This window comes from Heterodontus francisci, chromosome 15 (assembly GCF_036365525.1).
Source record: "Heterodontus francisci isolate sHetFra1 chromosome 15, sHetFra1.hap1, whole genome shotgun sequence".
Lineage (NCBI taxonomy): Eukaryota > Metazoa > Chordata > Chondrichthyes > Heterodontiformes > Heterodontidae > Heterodontus > Heterodontus francisci.
Genome location: NC_090385.1, coordinates 49081596 through 49104694, shown reverse-complemented (window position 1 = coordinate 49104694; position 23099 = coordinate 49081596). Strand labels below are relative to the sequence as shown.

Sequence of the window (23099 nt, the reverse complement as noted above, 5' to 3'; positions counted from 1 at the left end):
ACTTAATTGCAGGATCAGCCCTCAAATATCTTCCCATTGACTTGCAATTTAAGAATTTCAGTAGGTCGAACTATTTCCTATTCTCTCCTTTTAATTGGAATTGCAGTATACTTTATCAGTGTTTTCAACATGGTAATGTTTAAAGTAATGTAAATAACCTTTACTAATTATGATGTCAGCCTTGGTTCAATGGTAGCACACTTTGCTCTGAGTCAGATGATTGTGAGTTTAAGCTCTACTCCTCAGACTTGATTGAACACATGTTGACAGATTGACAGTAGAGAAGCTGCCCTATTGGAAGTGTTGTCTTTCAAAAGAGACTTTAAGCCAAGGCACTATTTACCTTCTCAGATGGATACACAAGACATCATGGCACTATTTGAAGAAGAGCTATATGTGCTCCAGGTGTCCTGGCCAATATTCATCCCTCAACCAACATCACTAAAACTGATTACCTGGTTATTACCTCATTGCTCTTTGTGGGATTTTGCTGTGCACAGATTGACAGCCACATTGCTCTTCATTACAACAGTGACTACAAGTCAAAATAAAAGTCTGAGATTGTGAAAGGTGCTATATAAATGCAAGTTTTTCCTTTCTTTTTCTTATTTGTGACAGTTAGTCATGCTCTTTGCACAAGAACATCAGTTTCCATAATCTAATCACTCCAGAGTTCAAATGTACAAATCAGTTTTTGATAACTCCCATTATCCTAAATTCCTACGAATTACTTCCCAAATACAAGGATAAAGATTTCCTTTAATAAGAATTCATCTATGTGATGTCATCTCCCAAATCTGTGCTCAACTTTCCCATAACTCCATATGTGAATCTGTCCATTCAGGTTTCCATCCCTGCCACAGCACCAAAACATTAATTAAAGTCAAAATTGGCATCTTCTGTGAACATGGTGGGCTATCTATCCTCATCCTCCTTGACCTTCTAGAAACTGTGACACAGTTGACTACACCCAAAGAGTGACTGTCCTTGACATCAAGGCAGCATTTGACCAAGTGTTGCATCAAGTAGCCCTACTAAAATTGAAGTCAATGGGAAACAGGGGGAAAACTCTCCATTGGCTGGAGTCATACCTAGCACAAAGGAAGACGTTTGTGGTTGTTAGATATCAGTCATCTCAGCCCAATGACATCAATGCATGAGTTCCTCAGGGCAGCGTTCTATGCCCAATCATCTTCAGCTGCTTCATCAATGACCTTCCCTCCATCACAAGGTCAGAAGTCGGATGCTCGCTGATGATTGTACCACGTTCAGTTCCATTTGTAACTCATCAGATAATGAAGCAGTCTATGCCGGTATGAAGCAAGACCTGGACAATATTCAGGCTTGGTCTGACAAGTGGCAAGCAAATTTGTGCTACACAAGTGCTAGGCAAAGACGATCTCCAACAACAGAGAATCTAACCATCTCCCCTTGACATGCAATGGCATTACCATTACTGAAGCCCCAACATCACCAACCCAGAGGGGCTTACCATTGACCAGAAATTTAACTGGACCAGTCACATAAATACTGTGACTACAAGAGCAGGTCAGAAGCTGGGAATTCTGCAGCAAGTGACTCATCTCCTGACTCCCAAAGCCTGTCCACCATCTACAGGACACAAATTAGGAGTGTGATGGAATACTCCACTTGCCGAGATACATGCAGCTCCAATAACGGTCAAGAAGCTCAACACCACCCAGGACAAAGCAGCACACTTAATTGCCACCCATCTACCACCTTAAACATTTACTGTCTCCCCAACCAGAGCACAGTGGCAGCAGCATGTGCCAGCTACAAGATGCACTGCAGCAATTTTTCATGGCTCCTTCGACAGCAGCTTCAAACTAGTGATCTCTACCTCCTAGAAGAACAAGGACAGCAGGCAGCTGGAACATCACCACCTGCAAGTTCCTCTCCAAGTCATACACCATCCTGACTCAGAAATGTATCAAGATCCCTTCATAGTTGCTGGGACTCCCTCCCTTACAACATTGTGGGTATAACTACACCACATGGATTGCAGCAGTTCAAGAAGGCGGCTCACCACCACCTTCTTATGGGCCTTGCCAGTGACACCCACATCCCATGAGCGAATAAAAAAAAATCCTTATCTAAACTTCTCCATTCCCTTGTCTTCTTTAAGATCCTCCTTAAAACTCACCTCCGAATATTTCCTTGTTTGACTCAGCGACAATTTATTTCTGACTACAGCTCCGAGAAGTGCTTTGGGATGTTTTTCTGTGTTAAAGATGCTATATAAATGCAAGCTGCAGCTGTTGTTCACATTTAAATGCATGTTGTATTGACTGATGAGAATCGAACACATACACAGTCAAGTTTAACACTTAAGGGTATATTTCCTTTCATTCATTAATGTTAATAAAAAGTTTGGCACAAATATAAAGGAGGTTTCCTTGCATTATGCTCGTGGCAAGTTTCTGTTAATATAAGTGAGGAAAGCAAATATATCCCCAGCAATTCAATACCTTACTTCATGAGATCACACAGTCTATCCATTTAAATAAAAATGCAGGCAGCTAAACTTTTAAAAGCATCCATCAAACTTCAGACATTGTACTTCAGACATTGAACTCCAGACACCACAGGGTTGATTTTCAACCCATTTCCCATCTGATCAACAGGCGCCCAGAAGAGGGCAGATAACAACGTCAATCACCCTTTGGACACCCAAAACCTGCCTGATGCAATTTTCAGATGAGCCTGTAAATGAGTGACTAGTATGCCTGCGTGTTTCGGGGTGGAGGCGGTTTATTGTGTCATAGAAATTTACAGCATGGAAGGAGACCATTTGGTCCATTGTGTCAGCACTCGCCAACAAGTAGCCATCTAGTCTAATCCCACTTTCCTGCTCTTGGTCTGTAGCCTTGTAAGGTACGGCATTTCAAGTGCATACCTAAGTAGTTTTTAATTGTTAAGGGGGTTAGTTTTTAATTGTTGAGGGTTTTTGCCTCTACCACCCTTTCAGGCAGTGGGTTCTAGATCCCCACCACCCACTGGGTGAAAACAATTTCCGATCGAATCGCCTCTAAACCTCCTACCTCAACCAAGGCGAATAGGGCCTTCCTATCCACTCTATCGAGATCCCTCATAATTTTATACACTTCAATTAGGTCGCCCCTCAGCCTCCTCTGTTTCAAAGAAAACAACCTTAGCGTATCCAATCTTTCTGCATAACTAAAATTCTCCAGTCCAGGTAACATCCTCTGTACCCTCTCTAGTGCAATCACATCCTTCCTATAGTGTGGTGACCAGAACTGCATGCAGTACTCCAGCTGTAGCCTAACTAATGTTTTATACAGTTGGAGCATAACCTCCCAGCTCTTATATTCAATGCCTCAGGTAATAAAGGCAGGTATCCCATATGCCTTCTTGACCATGTTACGGCCAGGTGAGGAGGGGGTCACTGGCTCCCCTCTTGCCCTTCCTCTTATTTGACCGCAACAGGGTATATTCCTTTTTAAACAGTGGTTGTGCTTACCACCTCAGTGAGTGTTTTATACCTTTTACCTTTAATGTGATCGTGAAAGAACTAATCGGACAGGTTTTCTTGAGTTTAAACAAGAAAGAGGTAAGTTTATTATACTTAACAATCTACCTGATCTAAAAAATAATTTTAAAAATGCTACACATTCATGCACACAGTCACACAAGTATCACATACACACAAATAGATAACAGAGTGAAAAGTAAATTTTGTGGTTGGATTAGAGTCCAGAATAAATGGAAATTAAATACATAGTCTGTGAGGTTGGATGATTCGGTGGTCTTCCGGCTGAGGTTGTATTCTTGAAGTCTTTAGCTGGTCAAAGTGCACTTTGTGGCTGGCCTGCTTGGCTCAGGGCTTTCTTGGAGGCAGACTTGCAGGTGTCTCTCTTCCCCTGGTCTCTGCCTGAAGCAATCTGTAGGCTTGGAGGGTCCATAGTCACAGACAGTTTTCAAACTTGTGGTGTTATCTGGAGAGAGAGAGGCACACAGCCTTTCTGCTGCTGCACAGTCTGAGTTACTGGCTTGACTCTCTTTGTTCAAGGAAACTTGCAGATTTCACAGAGATGGACAGACAGTCATGACTGCCTCAGTGCATTCTCTGGAACCTTCTAATGAGATTCAAGGTTCAGAATTGGCTCCCCAGGCCCCAGGAGCCAATATTTACACTTGAAGTGGTTTGCTCTTTCAAAGTCAGGGTATTAGGATTGCCTTGAATGTTGTGGTAATGAAGCAATCTTAGGTAATTCAATCACTTAGAGCAAGCCATTGATCTGAGTCCATGCTCCTCAGACCTCTGACTCCCAATGGAGGCCTTGGAATATGAAAAGGTGTTTCAGATGTAAATTGCAGTGGCCAACTTGGCTGTCAGTTTTTTAAAGTTAACTGCATGATTTTTTCCATTAAAAATTTAATGTGAGTTTCCAACTGATGAATTAATATTCCTTATTTGGCATATCGATTTTTCTTGACAACCACCATATCTACCTGTCAAGCTGCGTTCATGGATCAATGTATGAACAGGCACTCCAAAATGCCTCTGTTCCTCTACACTTCTCAGTATCCTACCATTTATTGTGTATTCCCTTGCCTTGTTAGCCTTCCCCAAAAGCATTGCCTCACACTTCTCTGAATTGAACTCCATTTGCCACTGTTCCGCCCACCTGACTAGTCCATTGATATCTTCCTATGGTCCACAGCTTTCTTCTTCATTATCAACCACAGGGGCAATTTTTGTATCGTCTGCGAACTTCTTAATCATACCCCTTACATTCAAGCGCATATCATTGATATATATCACAAAAAGCAAGGGACCTAGTACTGGGCACCTGCAGAACCCCACTGGAAACAACCTTCCAGTCACAAAAACACCCATCTACCTTTGCTTCCTACCTCTGAGTCAATTTTGGATCCAACTTGCCACAATGCCTTGGATCCCATGGGCTTTTACTTTAGTGACCAGTTTGCCATGCGGGACCTGAACAAAAGCCTTACTAAAATCCATATAGATTATGTCAAAATGCAGTACCCTTATTGACCCTGCTTGTTACCTCCTCAAAAAAATTCAAACATCTGTGCTGATTGTCTTTTATTAATCTGCGTCTTTCTAAATAAACATTTATCCTGTCCCTCAGAATTTGTTCCAATAATTTTCCCACCACTAAGGTTGGGCTGACTGGCCTGTAGTTTCTCGGTTTATCCCTTTCTTCCTTTATAAACAATGGTACAATGTAGCTGTTCTCCAGTCTTCTGACACCACACCTGTAGTCAGAGAGGATTGGAAAATAATGGTCTGAGCCTCCGCTATTTCTTCGCATGTTTCCCTTAACAGCCATTTTGTCCTTACCTGGGGATTTATCCACATTCAAAGATGTTTAACCCCTTAAAACTTCCTCTCTCATGATGTTAATTTCATCTAATATTTCACACTCCTCCTCTCTGATTGCAATGTCTGCATTGTCGCTCTCTTTCATGAAAACAGATGCAAAGTATTCATTAGAAACCATACCAACATCCTCTGTCTCCAACCACAGGTTACCCTTATGTTCCCTAATAGGCACCATTCTTTCTTTAGTTATCCTCTTGTTCTTTATGTATTTATTAAAAAATCTTTGTGTTTTCCTTGATTTTATTTGTCAATATCTTTTCATGCCCTCTCTTTGTTTTCCTAATTTCCTTTTCAATTTTACCCCTACACTTTTTATACTCTTCTAGATTTTCTGCAGTATTGAGCCCTCGGTATCTATCATAAATTTCCCATTTTTCTTTATCCTCTCCTTTTAGCCCCTTGACATCCAGGGGGCTCTGGATTTATTAGTTCCACCCTTTTCCTTTGTTGGAACATACTTGCTCTGAACCCTCACTATTTCTTCCTTGAATGCCTCCCACTGACCTGGCACTGATTTACCTTCAAGTAGCTGTTTCCAGTCCACTTTAGCTAAATCACATCTCAGCTTCGTAAAATTAGCTTTTCCCCAATTGAGAAATTTCATTCCTGGTCTATCTTTGTCCTTTTCTACAACTACCGTAAATCTAACTGAATTATGATCACTTTCACCAAAGTGGTCCCCCTCCACCTGCTTCATCCCCTAAAACTAAGTCCAGAACCACCGCCCCCCCACCCACCCCACCTCCTCTCATATTGGGCTTGCTACATACTGGCTAAAAGTTCTCCTGAATGCATTTTAAGAATTCTGCTCCCTCTGTCCCTTTCACACTAATTCTATCCCACTTAATATTAGGATAATTGAAATCCCCCATTATTACTGCCCTACTGTTTTTGCACTTCTTAGAGATTTGCCTACATATTTGCTCTTCTATCCCTCTGACTGTTTAGGGGTCTATAATACACTCCCAGTAGTGTCATTGCCATTGCTTTTATTCTTCAGTTCAACTCATATGGCCTCATTTGATAATCCTTCTACCATATCATCTCTCCTCATGGCTATAATTGTTTAGTTGATCAATATTGCCACTCCCCCTCCTTTTTATTTTTCCCCTACCCCCTCTCAGCTGAAAACCCTGTAACCAGGATGTTGAGCTGACATTCCTGCCTTTTTTTCAGCCATGTCTCAGTAATAGCTATAATATCATACTCCCATGTGTCAATCTGTGCTCTCAGCTCATTTTCCCTGGACTTCTTGCATTGAAGTATATATCATTTACCGGTGCCAAACACCTTGTTGTCTATTTTGTTTCCTCTGCCTTCCAAACACACTTACTTAATTTTCTGTCTCCCTTTTCCAACTTTTCTTCTCTCTCTTCTCTATCTACTCTCAGATTCCCATCCCCTCCCTAGCTAGTTAAAACCCTCCCTAACAGCAATAACAAAACCCCCAGTGAGGATATTGGTCCTGATCCTGTTGAGGTGCAACCTGTCCGGTTTGTATAAGTTCCATCTGCCCCAGAAGCAGTCCCAATGCTTCAGGAATCTAAAGTCCTCCCCACTGCACCATCTCTCCAGCCACAAATTCATAAACTCTGTCTTCCTATTTCTGTACTCACTGGCATGTGGCACTTGGAGTAATCGGAGATTACTATCTTTGAGGTCCTGTTTTTCAATCTCTCTCCTAGCTCCCTTAACTCCACCTTCAGGACCTCTTTCCTCTTTCTGCCTTTGCAATTGGTGCCAATATGGGCCACAGCCTTTGCCTGTTCACCCTCTCCCCTTGGAATACCCTGCAGCCACTCAGTGACATCCTTGACCCTGGCACCAGGAAGACAATATATTATCCTGGCGACACATCTGCGGCCGCAGAAGCACCTGCTTGCTCCCTTCACTTTCGAATCCCCTACCACTATTGCTCTTCCACTCTTCTTCCTCCCTCCCTATGCAGCTGAGCCACCCATGGTGCCATTAACATGGCTCTGCCTGCACTCTCCAGAGGAACCATCTCTCTCACCAGTATTCAGAACTGAATACCGGTTGGAGGGCGAAATGAACTCATGGGATCCCTACCCTGCCTGCCTGGTCTTCCTTGTTCTTCTGGCAGTCACCCATTTCCTCTCTGACCACCTCCAGAAACGTGCTATCCATGAAGCCCTCAGCCTCGCGGATGTCCCGTAGTAACTCCATCCACCGCTTAAGCTCCAAAACCCGGAGCTCGAGCTGCTCTAGCTGGTGACATTTCCTGCACATGTGGTCTTCCAGGCTACAAGAAGCATCCAGGGTTTCCCACATGGCACAGGATGTGCATTCCACAGGACTGAGGTTCCCTTCCATGCCTTTACTTTCTTAACTATTATCTAGAAACACTTACCAGCTACTCACCAATCAGCTCCTTCCCTGATTGGGACATCACTATAGCTGTATGGCAGATGTTACTTTTGTTGTTGGAGATTTCACTGGACGCTCTCTCCCCCACTTTAACTCCTCAGTCGCTATGCTCAGTCTCCACCCAGGTCTGCTGCTGCCGCGGCTGCAGGTGAGTATAAGCAAATTTGAATAAACAAATCAAAGTCCTGTGCTGCTGTAGGTGCTGGATTGCAATTTTGATCAGGTATGCGTCAAGCATGGTCCGCCCATTTATATCAGGAGGTCAGTGGCCTAACTAGTAGTCCTTAAAGGGATACCATGTGTGGTCATTCTACAAAAGAGCCCCAAGCATTTTTTTCCTCTTTTTGGTGGGGCCAGGGGGAACATAATCCACAAGAATACATCAGCCAGCTACCAGCTCATGCTTACCCTGTCTGGGATCAGCCCCATCCCCCCACCCCCCAGCCCTGATCTTCCAGTGGGCTCAGCATAGGAGCTAGCATATTCCCCACCATCCCCTATCAATCTGCAGTGGAGTGTCTGTGTGGCCCCATAGCTCACCTAATGTATTTAAATGAGGTCCAAACCTGAAAATGGCTTCGGCCTCCCGGCTTCAGGGCCACTTGGCCAATTTCATGGCCATTTTGAGCGGATGTCAAAAATTTACCACCCCCTAAACATGAATAGAATTATATAGAATTTATATCTGGTCTATGCCAGTGTTTAAACTCCACACAAGCCTCCTCCCACTAATTATATCTTCCCACTCTGCCCCCATATCCCTTTATTTCATTGTTGCTCGTGTATGCATCAGGCCTCCTCCCAAATGTGTTCATACTGTTTGCTTCGATAACTCTATATAGTAGCAAGTTCCACATTCTCTTCACTCCCTGTGTAAGAAATTCCTAGGAAATTATTTATTGCATCTGTTGGTGGCTATCTTTGTTCTGTACTCATCTACAAGTGGAAGCAGTTTGTCTACATTCATTCTATTGTGCCTCTTTCATAATTTGTAAGACCTCTGCCAGATCATCTCTTTCTCTTCTTTGTTCCAGAGAAAAGAGCCCCACTTTTCTCTATTTTTCCCAGTGGTTGCATTCTCTCAATTCTGGTTACCTTCGTGTACATCTCTTCTGCACTTTGTCCAATGCTTCTACGTCCTTTTTGTAGTATGGAGACCAGAACTGCACACAGTTCTCCAAATATGGTCCAACCCAAGGTTCTTTATACATTTCACATTATCTCCCTGCTTTTGTATTCTATTCCTTTAAAAATTAACCAAAGTACTTTGCACTCTTTAAGGCTTATCAACTTAAGCTGATACTTTTAATGATTCACGTATCTGTATTCCCAGATCTCTTTGCTTTCCTAGCCCATTCACTTTCTTAGCTTCCAAGGAATAAGTGGTCTCCTTTGCTACCTGCCAAAATGAATCACCTCATACTTAGCTATGTTGAATAGAATTTGCCATTCATTCACCCGATCTGCAAGCCTATTTATGACCGCTTGTATTTTGGTGTAGTGCTAAACATTATTACCTATACCCTCCAATTTAGTATGATTTACAAATTTCAGTACATTAAATCATTTATACATAGGGTAAATAAACAACAGTGTCCTGGCACAGACCCCTGTGGGACACCACATCCCACTTTCTGCTAGTGGGACAAACATTTCTTAACTCTTACCCTCTGTTTTCTATTTTGTTGCTCTCTTTCAATCTATTCTGCAAATGGTCCTAATTCCACATGCCCTGGCATTTATCATGACTCCCTATGTGGCACCTTATTGAAGATTTTCAGAAAGTCTTATACCACTGTTACCGCATGCCCCTTGTCTATTCTTTCTGTTACTTTTTCAAATAATTTAAGCAGGTGCAGGGAGGTCATAATCAGCTAAAGAACTCAGCAAAGCATTATCAAAAAGGAGGGGAGGCTGTGAACAGGGCCATGATTTCAGGGGGAAGGCAGTGAATGGGGATTTGAACGGGAAGGGAGGCTGTAAAAGACTAGAAGAAAGTCGGATCAATGAAGGTAATTGACACCAGTTATTTCAACTGCAGCCACCACCACTCAGGCCGGATTTACAAAGTGGGATTGGGAACCCAACGCCCAAATGAATTCTGTGCCCCAACCCCGCACCTGCACTGCGTCACTCATGTGATGCTATTTTTAAATGCTAATGCCCTAATTGGGCAGGAGGCAGGAGCTGCCTGTCTGGTGCCAGCAGCAAAGACAAGTGGCAGCCATGTTGGGGCCTGCCGCTGCCTTGCCAAAGGCAGCTGGCAACTCCTCAGAGGGCCAGCAGCTTTAAGGTATGAATGAGACAGTGGAAACTGCCAAAACAGAAATACTGCACACATCCTGGTGCAGGGTACCAGAGGGCCTGATAATTTTAAACATTAAAAAAAGACTTTTCCTTTGCCCAGCAGCGAACCTGACAGCTGTGCACTAACATGCTCCAGACTGTTTGGGTTCGCTGAAATATCTTTTACAAATTGCATTGCCGACCTCCCCGAGCCGTTAACAAGCTCCTAAGGGAGCTTAGTGGGCCATTAATTGGAGGCGAGTGAGTTCCCTGTTCCCTCTCCCGGGCCAGCACTTTGAATATTGCAGACTATCCCGGAGGCATCGGGATCCAGAGACAACCTCCAGGACTGCGATTTTTAAATTGCGCCCGCACCAGGTCCCAACCCAGTTCGGCATTTGAAAATCCAGCTCCTGATTTCAGCTACGGCAGAGCAGGTGAAATTAGGGCTGTGATCTTCCTTTCAGAAATCCACTCTATTGTTTACTATATTCTCTGTCTCAAGATGTTTTGTTATTTTATCTTTCAGCAAAGATTCTAGTATCTTTCCCACCCCTGGCATTAAGCAACTTGGTCTAAGTTGCTTTAGGTTAGTTCTATCTCCCTTCTTGAAAAAAAGAATTACATCTGCTGTTTGCCAGTCCTCTGCCACTATTCCTTTCTCTATTGAACTTTATATCTGGATGCTAGTGCCTCTTCTATCTCCTCACTAATTTCTTTGAGTATCCACGGATGCAATCCATCTGGATCCGGGGTTTTATCCTCCTTAATTTGGCTAGTTTGTTTAGTATCACCTTTTCTTTTATCTTAACAGTTGTAATATTGCTCTTGACTTCTACTATTGTAATTTCCTTTTTGTCAGTGAAAAGTGAGGCAAAGTATCTGTTTAGTATCCCTGCTATTATAGCATCTCTGGTGAGTTTATCTTATTCATCCCTCAGTGGCCCTATTCCCACCTTAATTCACCTTTTGTTACTTATGTGCCTTTCAAATACTGTACTGTTCCTTTTTATATTCTGTAATATCTATAATTTCATGTTTGCTAATTGCATTCTTAATTATCTTTAATGAAAATAAGAATTAGGAGAGATGTAAAGTGGGCTGCTGATTCGCTATCACCTATTTTATATTTTGTACAAGGTCAAAATGGCCCAAATTAAGTGTTATGCTAATATCACACAATGGAATTTCAAAATCTATGTCATTTGATTATAGTGTAATATTTCATGGCGGGAGTCCTTGTAAGATTGCGCTATCAACATAGGAATCTGCAGATTCTTTTTGGCTCGAAAGAGCCTTTACTTATTTAACTATTTTCATCAGGGATCAACCCAATTTCTGTTTGGAGTAAATGTCTGTATTTCTCTGTTAGGCGGTCCATCGGAGGGCAGACTCATACCAGGCGATCAGATTCTAGCCATAAATGACGAGGGTGTCAGCACTGCCCCGAGGGAAAGAGTCATAGACCTTGTAAGGTAATCATTTGTTTGTTCAGCCAGTTAACAACAACTTATATCTATATAAATCATCATTTACCTGCAATAATTGGGTCTCCCGGAATAGGGGCTAAACTACCTACCCTCACACAATATTTTATGCAATTTATTTGAAAACCATTGATGATTTTAAACTGGACTGTTACACCTTTGAGACTTTCAGTAGAACCAAGAAAACAAAATGTTTTCAGTAATATTGTAAAACAAATTGCTGTTTTATCCACTGGGTGTTAAATTTATAACCATGGAGTAGGGGGTGAAAAGAAGTGGAAAACCGGGTAAAGTGTAGCAGCAGAGTTTGGGTATTAAAGTTATCTTGAGTTTTCTGGCAATTTTCCAATACTGTAAATCCAATAAATGCAAATGAAAATGTAAGCATTTCTGTATTAAGACCTTTTTAATTCTTTCTTTCTTTGGTCTCCTTGTCTCGAGAGACAATGGGTCGCATTTGCAGCATGAAGTCCTGTGACATTGATCATAAGTCGTGAGAGTCAGCTGCCACTGATCGCCAGAGCTGGCAGACAGCCATAAAGGCGGGGCTAAAGAGTGGCAAGTCGAAGAGACTTAGCTGTTGGCAGGAAAAAAGACAGAAGCTCAAGGATAGAGCCAACTGTGTAACAGCCCCAACAACCAATTTTATCTGCAGCATCTGTCGAAGAGTCTGTCACTCCAGAATTGACCTTTATAGCCATTCCAGGCGCTGCTTCACAAACCACTGACCACCTCCAGGCACTTACCCATTGTCTCTCGAGACAAGGAGGCCAAAGAAAGAAAGAATTAACAAGGTCTTAATACGGAAATGCTTACATTGTTAATTATGCTGCACAATAAAGTTTGAATTTTTTTTGTCAGTGAACTGATAGCTAGTTAGGAATTAGCTCATGCTCTGAGCTTGAGTTAATTTACCTACAGGACTGCAACAGTAGCAAGTACCAACAGTGGAACAATCTTGAAAAATATCACGGTTACCTCAGTGTGATACCGGCTTGGGTGGTTTGTGTTCTGTGTGATTAGTTTGCTACAAAGTCTGCACTGCTCCACTGCCCCTGGGAGCATGGCAGAAACTACGACCTTGATCTCACAGAGAAGCAATGTGTGATGAGGCTCAAGTTCACAAGGATTGATTCACAAGTTGTGCCAAATGGTGCGCCAAGATCTATCTGAGGGGACACTCAGCCATGAGCATTGTACCTGTGTTACAATGAAGGTCACAATTTAGGGTGGCACAGTGGCGCAGTGGTTAGCACTGCAGCCTCACAGCTCCAGCGATGCGGGTTCAGTTCTGGGTCCTGCCTGTGCGGAGTTTGCAAGTTCTCCCAGTGACCGTGTGGGTTTCCGCCGGGTGCTCCGGTTTCCTCCCACAGCCAAAGACTTGCAGGTTGAAAGGTAAATTGGCCATAGTAAATTGCTCCTAGTGTCGGTACGTGGTAGGAGAATGGTGGGGATGTGGTAGGGAATATGGGATTAATGTAGGATTAGTATAAATGGGTGGTCGATGGTCGACACAGACTCGGTGGGCCGAAGGGCCTGTTTCAGTGCTGTATCTCTAAAATAAATTACCTTCAATTTCTATGCTGCAGGAAGTTTCCAGGCATCTATCGGGTGCTGCACAAGTCATCTGCTATCTACTCACTAATGCATTTAGAAGGTCATTGATCTACAATTTCCCCATGCATAAAGGTTCATCAGGTTCAGCAATGTCTTGGGTTTGAAAGTAATAATATAGTTTTTAAAAGTGCTGTCTCTCCCAGGACAGCCATTTGTGCACCTACCAGTAATCCTATAACATATCAGAATCAGAAAGGAAAAAAGGAAATCAAGACTTGTATTTATAAAGTAGTTTCACAACTTCAGGACATCCCAAAACACTTTATAGACAATGAAGTACTTTTGAAGTATAGTCACTGTTATAATGTAGGAAACACAGCAGCCAATTAGCGAACAGTAAGCTCCCACAATCAGTAATGTGATAATGACCAAATAATCTGTTTTAGTGATGTTGATTGAATATTGGCCAGGACACCAGGGATAAATCCCCAGCTGTTCTTTGTAATAGTGTCATGGAATCTTTTTTGTCCACTTGAGAGAGCAGACAAGGCCTCAGTTTAACGTCTCATCTGAAAGATGGCAACTGTGACAATGCAGCATTCCTTCAGTACTGCACTGGAATGTCAGCCCAGATTTTCGTGCTCAAGTCTCTGGAGTGGGACTTGAACTGGCAACAAGATTTCTATTTCATTAATGTGTAAATAGTATGTGACTATCAGCAAAAGGTTGTTCCTACCATTGATGCTTCCCAGGCAACATGCAAGGTGCTTACAATCTTCAGCCAGAAGTGCCAAGTTGATGATCCATCTTGACCTCCTCCTGAAGACCCCAGCATCACAGATGCCAGACTTCAGCCAATTCGATTCACTCCGCGTGATATCAAGAAACGACTGAAGGCACTGGATACTGCATAAGCTATGGGCTCTGACAATATTCCGGCAATAGTACTGAAGACCTGTGCTCCAGAACTTGCCGCGCCCCTAGCCAAGCTGTTCCAGTACAGCTACAACACTGGCATCTACCCTGCAATGTGGAAAATTGCCCAGGTATGACCTACACATAAAAAGCAGGACAAGTCCAACCCGGCCAATTACCGCCCCATCAGCCTACTCTCAATCATCAATAAAGTGATGGAAGGTGTCATGAACAGTGCCATCAAGCGGCACTTGCTTAGCAATAACCTGCTCAGTGATGCTCAGTTTGAGTTCTGCCAGGGCCACTCAGCGCCTGACCTCATTACAGCCTTGGTTCAAACATGGACAAAAGAGCTGAACTCAAGAGGTGAAGTGAGAGTGACTGCCCTTGACATCAAGGCAGCATTTGACCGTGTATGGCATCAAGGAGCCCTAGCAAAACTGAGGTCAATGGGAATCAGGGGGAAAACCCTCCGCCGGCTGGAGTCATACCTAGCACAAAGGAAGATGGTTGTGGTTGTTGGAGGTCAATCATCTAAGCTCCAGGACATCACTGCAGGAGTTCCTCAGCGTAGTGTCCTAGGCCCAACCATCTTCAGCTGCTTCATCAATGACCTTCCTCCAATCATAAGGTCAGAAGTGGGGATGCTCACTGATGATTGCACAATGTTCAGCAGCGTTCGTGACTCCTCAGATACTGAAGCAGTCCGTGTAGAAATGCAGCAAGACCTGGACAATATCCAGGCTTGGGCTGATAAGTGGCAAGTAACATTCGCGCCACACAAGTGCCAGGCAATGACCATCTCCAAAAAGAGAGAATCTAACCATCTCCCCTTGACATTCAATGGCATTACCATTGCTGAATCCCCCACTATCAACATCCTAGGGGTAACCATTGACCAGAAACTGAACTGGAGTAGCCATATAAATACCGTGGCTACAAGAGCAGGTCAGAGGCTAGGAATCCTGAGGCGAGTAACTCATCTCCTGACTCCCCAAAGTCTGTCCACCATCTACAAGGTACAAGTCAGGAGTGTGATGGAATACTCTCCACTTGCCTGGATGGTTGCAGCTCCAAAAACACTCAAGAAGCTCGACAACATCCAGAACAAAGCAGTCCGCTTGATTGGCACCCCATCTACAAACATTCACTCCCTCCACCACCGACGCACAGTGGCAGCAGTGTGTACCATCTACAAGATGCACTGCAGCAATGCACCAAGGCTCCTTAGACAGCACCTTCCAAACCTGCGACCTCTACCAACTAGAAGGACAAGGGCAGCAAATACATGGGAACACCACCACCTGCAAGTTCCCCTCCAAGTCACACACCATCCTGACTTGGAACTATATCTCCATTCCTTCACTATCACTGGGTCAAAATCCTGGAACTCCCTTCCTAACAGCACCATGGGTATACCTACCCCAAATGGACTGCAGCGGTTCAAGAAGGCAGCTCACCACCACCTTCTCAAGGGCAATTAGGGATGGGCAATAAATGCTGGCCTGGCCAGCGTCGTCCAAGTCCCATGAATGAATTAAAAAAAAAATTAAAGGCAGTCCAATTTCACCGAACACTTCAAACACTTCAAACGATAAGGCTGCTTAGCAATATTAGAAAATTGTAAGGCAAATCATGAAAATTCAAACACCTGAAACACTGAATGAGCAATGCAAACAGTTCTTCAGTGAGCATCCTTATTTGCCTAACTACATTATTGTATTTGCTTGAGGAAATAGGAACTAAGCTCTTGGCTTCTGGCAAACATACCCGATATAATGTGCACCAGTAAAATACAATGGTGCAAAGATGTGAATGAGGATAGTCTTTAAGCAAATATTTGGAGTACTCAGATGGTGCTTCAGCTGTCAGGATTGTTCAGAAAACTGCTTACAATATCCTATAAGCAAAATAGTGACCCTATGCTGCACATGATTAGTACCACCAAATGGATTGGTATGGACTTGACTGAAGAGCAGCAGTGATCCAAGGAAGCTCAAGAAAATGAAGGTGTGAAACAGCAGTAAATGAGTGGCCATACAAGTTGACAGGTACAGGCATTAGGAGTTCAGTTACAATTTCTTACAGGGAATTCTACATTCAGATATATGGCTTGCATGGAACATAAGCACCGTTGAATGATCGTGAAAAGAAAAAGAAAGACTTGCATTTATATCGTGACCTCAGAGCATCCCAAAGCACTGTACAGCAAATGAAGTACTTTTGAAGTGTGATCCCTGTTGTAATGTAGGAAACACAGTAACCAATTTGCAGATAGCAAGTTCTCACAAACAGCAAGGTGATTATGACCAGATAATCTGTTCTTGTGATGTTGATTGAGGGATAACTTGAGGGCAGATCTGATTGAAATGTACAACATTTCAACAAGAGGGGCCTGGATAGAGTGAGGTGAAGAGTCTATTCACCTTAGCAGAGAGGTCAGTGACAAGGGGGCATAGATTTAAAGTGATTGGCAGAAAAAATAGAGGGGAGTTGAGGAAAAACTTTTTCACCCAGAGGGTGGTGGGGGTCTGGAACTCACTGTCTGAAGGGTTAGTTGAGGCAGAAATCCTCAACTCATTCAAAAGGAGTCTGGATATGCACCTCAAGTGCTGCAATCTGAAGGGCTACGGACCAAATGCTGGAAGTTGGGATTAGAATAGGTGGATCGTTTTTTCGGACAACACAGACACAATGGGCCAAGTGGCCTCTTTCTGTGCCTTAAACTTTCTATGATTCTATAAATATGGGTCAGGACACATGCAATAACGCCCCTGCTGTTTTCAAAATAGTGCCATGGGTATTCTACATTCACCTGAGTGGGCAAATAAGACATCGGTTTAACATCTGATCTGAAGGTTGGCCCTTCATAGAAACATAGGAAATATCAGGAATAGGCCATTTGGCCTGTCAAGCTTGCTCTGCTAATCAAATCATGGCTGATCATCTACCTCTACACCATTTTTTCCCGCTATCTCCATATCCTTTGATGTCATTAGTATCCAGAAATCTATTGATTTCTGTCTTGAATATGCTCAATGATTGAGCTTCCACAGCCCTCTGGGGTAGAGAATTCCACAGATTCACCACCCTCTGAGTAAAAAATTCCTCATCATCTCAGTTTTAAATGGCCTGCCTCTTATAGGATGGTGCAGCACTTCCTCAGCCTAGATTTTTATGCTCAAGTCTCAGAAGTGGAATTTGAACCTACAATCTTCTAACTTAGAGGCAAGAATGCTACCAGCTGAGCCACAGATAGCTACAAAGCTATCCTTCTTGCGAACTAATGTTGCATTTTGTGCTTAAATAAAGACGTGCTAGCTCTATGATATCTGAACAATGAAATAAATTATTGTATCCAGAACTGTAGCGTTGTATATGAGCCAATAATTTTCACTGTATCTCCAATACTGTGCTTCACTGGCCCCTATTTTACACCCTCTACCTCCCACCCCCCACTCCACCAACCCTACCCATCCACTATCCACCCCCCACCCCCACTTTGACAGGCAGGAAATTAATCTATCAATGTCAGTTTTGAAGTTGACCTATCCTCAACATCTTTTTGGGGAGAGGATTTCTGACTCCTACTACTACCCTTTGTGTAAAGAAGTATTTTCTGACATCACCCCTGAACAGCCTAGCTATAATTTTAAGATTCTGCCCCCTAGTTCTGGACTCTCCCACCAGAGGAAATAGTTTCTCTCTACCCTATCAAATCAACTTCAGCACTTCAGTTAGATCACCCCTTAATCTCCTATACTCAAGGGAATGCAAACCTAGTCTAGGCAACCTGCCTCTTAATTTAGCCTTTATAACCCCGGTATCATTCTGGTGAATCTGTGATGCACACCCTCCGAGGCCAGTATTTCCTTTCTGAGGTGCTGTGTCCAAAACTGAATGCAGTACACCTAATAGGGCCTAATCAAAGATCTGTACAGCTCTAACATAACTTCCACCGCTTTATATTCTAGCCCTCTTGAGATAAAAACCCAACATTCCATGAGCCTTTTAAATTATTTTTGGATCTGTCCACAAGCTTTTAATGATTTCTGTACTTGGATCCCTAAATCTCACTGCTCATCCACAGTTCCTAGCTTCTGACCATTTAGAAAATATTATGATCTGTCTTTCTTAGTGGCCAAAGTGATGGCCTCACGTTTCCCACATTGAGCACCTTCTGTGACAGTTTTGCCCACTCACTTAACCTTTCAATGTTCCTTTGCAACTTTCTACTCTCATCTAAACTAGTTCGATTTGCATTCTTCAAACAATTAAGGGTAAGGACCCCGGAGCCTGTGTGCACTTATATACATCACTGATATATTTGTACACAATGTGCACTTAATGTATAAGAGCATGCTATACTCAGTAATTATTTGTAGAATTGAAGCAATAGAGATACCATTACACTACTGGATGTTCTCCAGACCGTCAACTATTGGGAAATATATAGAGGAGCAAATTTCCAAGGAAATTACAGAGAGGTGCAAAAACTATAGGGTAGTGATAATGGGAGATTTCAATTATCCAAATATAGACTACGTAGTAGAGTGTGTTGGAGATACGGTCCTGCCACCTGATGCCAAGGATTCTCCGGAGGCAGCGAAGATGGAATGAATCTCCAACACAGAAGTCCTCGAGGCGGTCAACATCCCCAGCTTATACACCCTACTGAGTCAGCGGCGCTTGAGATGGCTTGGCCATGTGCGCCGCATGGAAGATGGCAGGATCCCCAAGGACACATTGTACAGCGAGCTCACCACTGGTATCAGACCCACCGGCCGTCCATGTCTCCGCTTTAAAGACGTCTGCTAACGCGACATGAAGTCCTGTGACATTGATCACAAGTAGTGGGAGTCAGTTGCCAGCGATTGCCAGAGCTGGCGGGCAGCCATAAAGGCGGGGCTAAAGTGTGGCGAGTCAAAGAGACTTAGCAGTTGGCAGGAAAAAAGACAGAAGCGCAAGGGGAGAGCTAACTGCGAAACAGCCCTGACAACCAATTTTATCTGCAGCACCTGTGGAAGAATCTGTCACTCTAGTATTGGCCTTTATAGCCACTCCAGGCACTGCTCCACAAACCACTGACCACCTCCAGGCACTTACCCATTGTCTCCCAAGACAAGGAGGCCAAAGAAGAAGAAGAAGAAGTAGAGTATATAGGGCAGAAAGGGGGAAGAGTTGCTAAAGTGTATTCAGGAAAATTTTCTTGATCATATGTTTCTGGCCTAATGAGGCAGGAGGCATTGCTGGATCTGGTTCTGGGGAATGAGATAGGTCAAGTGGATCAGGGTGTCAGTCGGGGAACTTTTAGGGAACAGTGATCACAGTATCATAATGAAAAGGACAAGGAGAAATGCTAAATTGGTGGAGGGCCAATTTCAGTGGAGTGAGGACAAATATGCCCCAGGTAAATTGGAATCAAAGATTGGCAGGTAAAACTGTAATGGGACAATGGGCTGCCTTTAAAGAGGAGATGGTTCAGGTACAGTCGAGGTACATTCCCACGAGGGGGAAAGAAAGGGCAACGAAAGCCAGAGCCCCCTAGATGACGAGAGAGATAAAGAGTAAGATGAAGTAGAAAGAGGGGGTATATGACAGATGTCAGGTTAAGAATACAAGTGAGAATCAGGCTGAATATAGAAAGTTTCGAGGGGAAGTGAAAAAGGAAATTGGTGGGGGGAGAAGAAAGTATGAGAAAAGACTGACAGCTAACATAAATAGAGTCATAGAGTCATAGAGAGATACAGCACTGAAACAGGCCCTTCGGCCCACTGAGTCTGTGCCAACCATCAACCACCGATTTATACTAATCCTACACTAATCCCATATTCCCTACCACATCCCCACCTTCCTTCAATTCTCCTACCCCCTACCTACACTAGGGGCAATTTACAATAGCCAATTTACTTATCAACCTGCAAGTCTTTGGCTGTGGGAAGAATCCAAAAGTCTTCTATGAGCATATAAATAGTAAAAGGATAGTAAGAAGATGGATGGGGCCGATTAGGGACCTAAATAGGGATCTATGCATGGAGGCAAAAAGCTTGGCTGAGGTACTAAATAAGTACTTTGCATCTGGCTTAACTAAGGAAGAAGATGCTGCCGTAGTCATAGTGAAAGAGGAGATAGTTGAGATAATGGATGGGCTAACAATTGATAAAGAGGAAGTATTGGAAAGGTTGACTGTACTTAAAGTTGTTAAGTCACCAGGATTAGATGGGATGCTTCCGAGGATGTTGAGGGAAGTAAGGGTGGAAATTGCAGAAATACTAGCTATAATCTTCACATTCTCCTTAGATATGGGGATGGTGCCAGAGGATTGGAGAATTGCAGAACCTTTGTTCATAAGAGAGTGTAAGAATAATCCCAGCAACTACAGGCCAGTCAATTTAACTTCGCCTTTAGAGACGATAATCCGGGATAAAATTAACAGTCACTTGGACAAGTGTGAATTAATTAGAGAAAGCCAGCACAGATTTGTTAAAAGCAAATCACATTTAACTAACTTGATTGTTTTGATGAGGTAACAGAGAGGATTGATGAAGGTAATGCTATTGATGTGGTGTACATGGACTTCCAAAATGTATTTGATGAAGTGCCACATCATAGACTCACCAGTAAAATTGAAGCTCATGGAATAAACGGGGAAGTGCCAGCATGGGTACAAAGCTGGCTGAGTGACAGGAAACAGACAGTAGCAGTGAACAATTGATGTTCAGATTGGAGGACGGTATATAGTGGGGTTCCCCAGGGGTCAGTACCAGGACCACTGATTTTTTCTCGATATATTAATGGCTTAGACTTGGATTTACAGGGCACAATTTCAAAATTTGCAGATGACACAAAGCTTGGAAGTAATTATGAATTGTAAGGAGGATAGTGATCGACTTCAAGAGGACATAGACAGGCTGTTTGTTTGGGCAGATAGGTAGCAGATGAAATTTAATGCAGCAAAGTATGAAGTGGTACATTTGGGTAGGAGGAACGAGGTGTGGCAATATAAAATAATGGGCACAATTCTAAAGGGGGTACAGCAGAAGAGAGAGTATACCTGGGAGTATATGTGCACAAGTCGTTGAAGGTGGCAGGGCAAGTTAAGAAAGTGGTTAAAAAGGCATATGGAATCCTGGACTTTATAAATAGAGGCATAGAGTACAAAAGCAAGGAAGTTATGATGAACATTTCTAAATCTCTGGTTTGGCCTAAACTGCAGCAGTGTCCAATTCTGGAAACTATAATTTAGGAAGGCTTTAGATAGGGTGCAGAAAAGCTTTATGAGAATGGTTCCAGGGAAGAGGGGGCTTCAGTTTCGTGGATAGATTGGAGAAGCTGGGGTTGTTCTCCTTAAAGATGAGAAGGTTGAGAGGAGATTTGATAGAGGTGTTCAAAATTATCAGGGATCTAGACTGAGAAGATAGAGAGAAACTGTTCCCATTGGCGGCGGAAGGGTCGAGAACTGGAGGACATGAATTTAAGGTGATTGGCAAAAGAATCAACGGTGACATAAGGTAAAACTTATTTTACACAGCGAGTGGTTAGGATCTGAAATACACTCCATGAGAATGTTGGGGAGCAGATACAATCAATGCTTTCAAAAGGGAATTGGATAAGCACCCAAAGAGAAAAAATCTGCAGGGTTCTAGGGAAAGGATGGGGAGTGGGACTAGCTGAGATGCTCTTGCAGAGAGTCAGCATAGTCATAATGGGTCATATGGCATCCTTCTATGCCAGAAATATTCTATGTTTCTATGATTCTAATAGTCTTTCCCCATTTCATATAAAGCAAATGAAAGTGAGACGGCATTATCCGAAATTGGCCTAAATGTGCTAATAATATTTTCCTTACTCGACTACATGACTGTATTTTAGTTCAAAATTATGATCTGCTATGCCTCTGTGTTGGAAGCTGATTTGGGAATGTGATGCATTTTGAATAGAGTCATGACTGTGACCATTGAAGAGCCAATAGAAATAACCGAGCAATGATATGAGAAAGGCAATCAGTCTCAGAGGTGCCTCGGGGGAATGCAGGAATTGGATAGACAGCAATTATTTACCTACTGACTGCTGGAGACTGACTCCACAGTGTCCTGGCTATAGCCTCCTACTGCCAGATTCCCATGCTTGACCACCACCCAAGTAGTCAGTCTGGCAGGGTGTATGACAGAGTTCTGGAAATATTTATTGAAATAAGGTCCTCCCATTAAGATCTGCAGGGCCTCCATGTCCCCAACTTTGCCGGTTCACCACCCGCTACCAGGCTGCCATGCACTGTCCCACACCCTCCCCATCACCACCACTACCACCCACCCAGATTCCCCATATAAAACTGAAGGCCACTATATCTAAATGCATAACTGTTCTTGAATTCATAACAGGCATTGCTTGCTAGGTTTCTATGAGGGCTGTATGCCAGGCTGGTCTAGCTCATTAATTTTTCGAGTATCACCATTTGCGGATCACGTGTAAATTACCAAGTGAACAAGTATTTGAAGCAAAAAGGTATGACCCGTACTCCTTTTCTGAGCTTGCAGTGCTGGTTTCTGCCTTGATGTGCTTTCCTAGATGAAGTAAGAGTGAGGATGATGCAAAGAGGGTAATTTTGACTTTGAATGATAGTGTAAAACGGATGATTCAGCTGCTCATTATACATCTCCCTTGATTTCCACCTCCATTGAAAATGTAGCATCTTCAGGATTCTTTTGCCCCTTTAATGTCCCTCACCACCTCTTTGTGTGGTACAATTGTAACCCTACTACATCACCTGTTAATGTTCCTCTGTGGCATTAGTGGGCTCCTGCTGTGAGACTGCCATGCATAAATAATGATACCCAACCCACAAAAATGGTGTGTGGTTGTAGCAGGGTCAGATGGACAGGCAGAACTCCTGCACTAGCGAAACACTGCACAAAGTAGGAAATCCAGCCTACTATTTCATAACAGTACTTCAGTAGGCCAATCATTCACTGTTATTTCATCCACTGGTCTCAGTGAAAATGCCAGTGTTATGCATCACCTTCCAAAAGCACATGGTAGTCAAAACAAAGTGGACTAGATCAATGACCTCC

The 23099-nt window shown here is 43.1% G+C and overlaps 1 protein-coding gene across 1 annotated transcript in view; it reads left to right on the top strand.

Moving 5' to 3' along the window:
• The window catches only part of frmpd3 (FERM and PDZ domain containing 3), a 196397-nt gene that overhangs the window by 14140 nt on the left and 159158 nt on the right, over positions 1 to 23099 (top strand). Inside the window, exon 4 of the mRNA XM_068046996.1 lies at positions 11442 to 11544. Coding sequence (XP_067903097.1) covers positions 11442 to 11544 — 103 coding nt within the window. The remainder of the gene's footprint in view (positions 1 to 11441; positions 11545 to 23099) is intronic.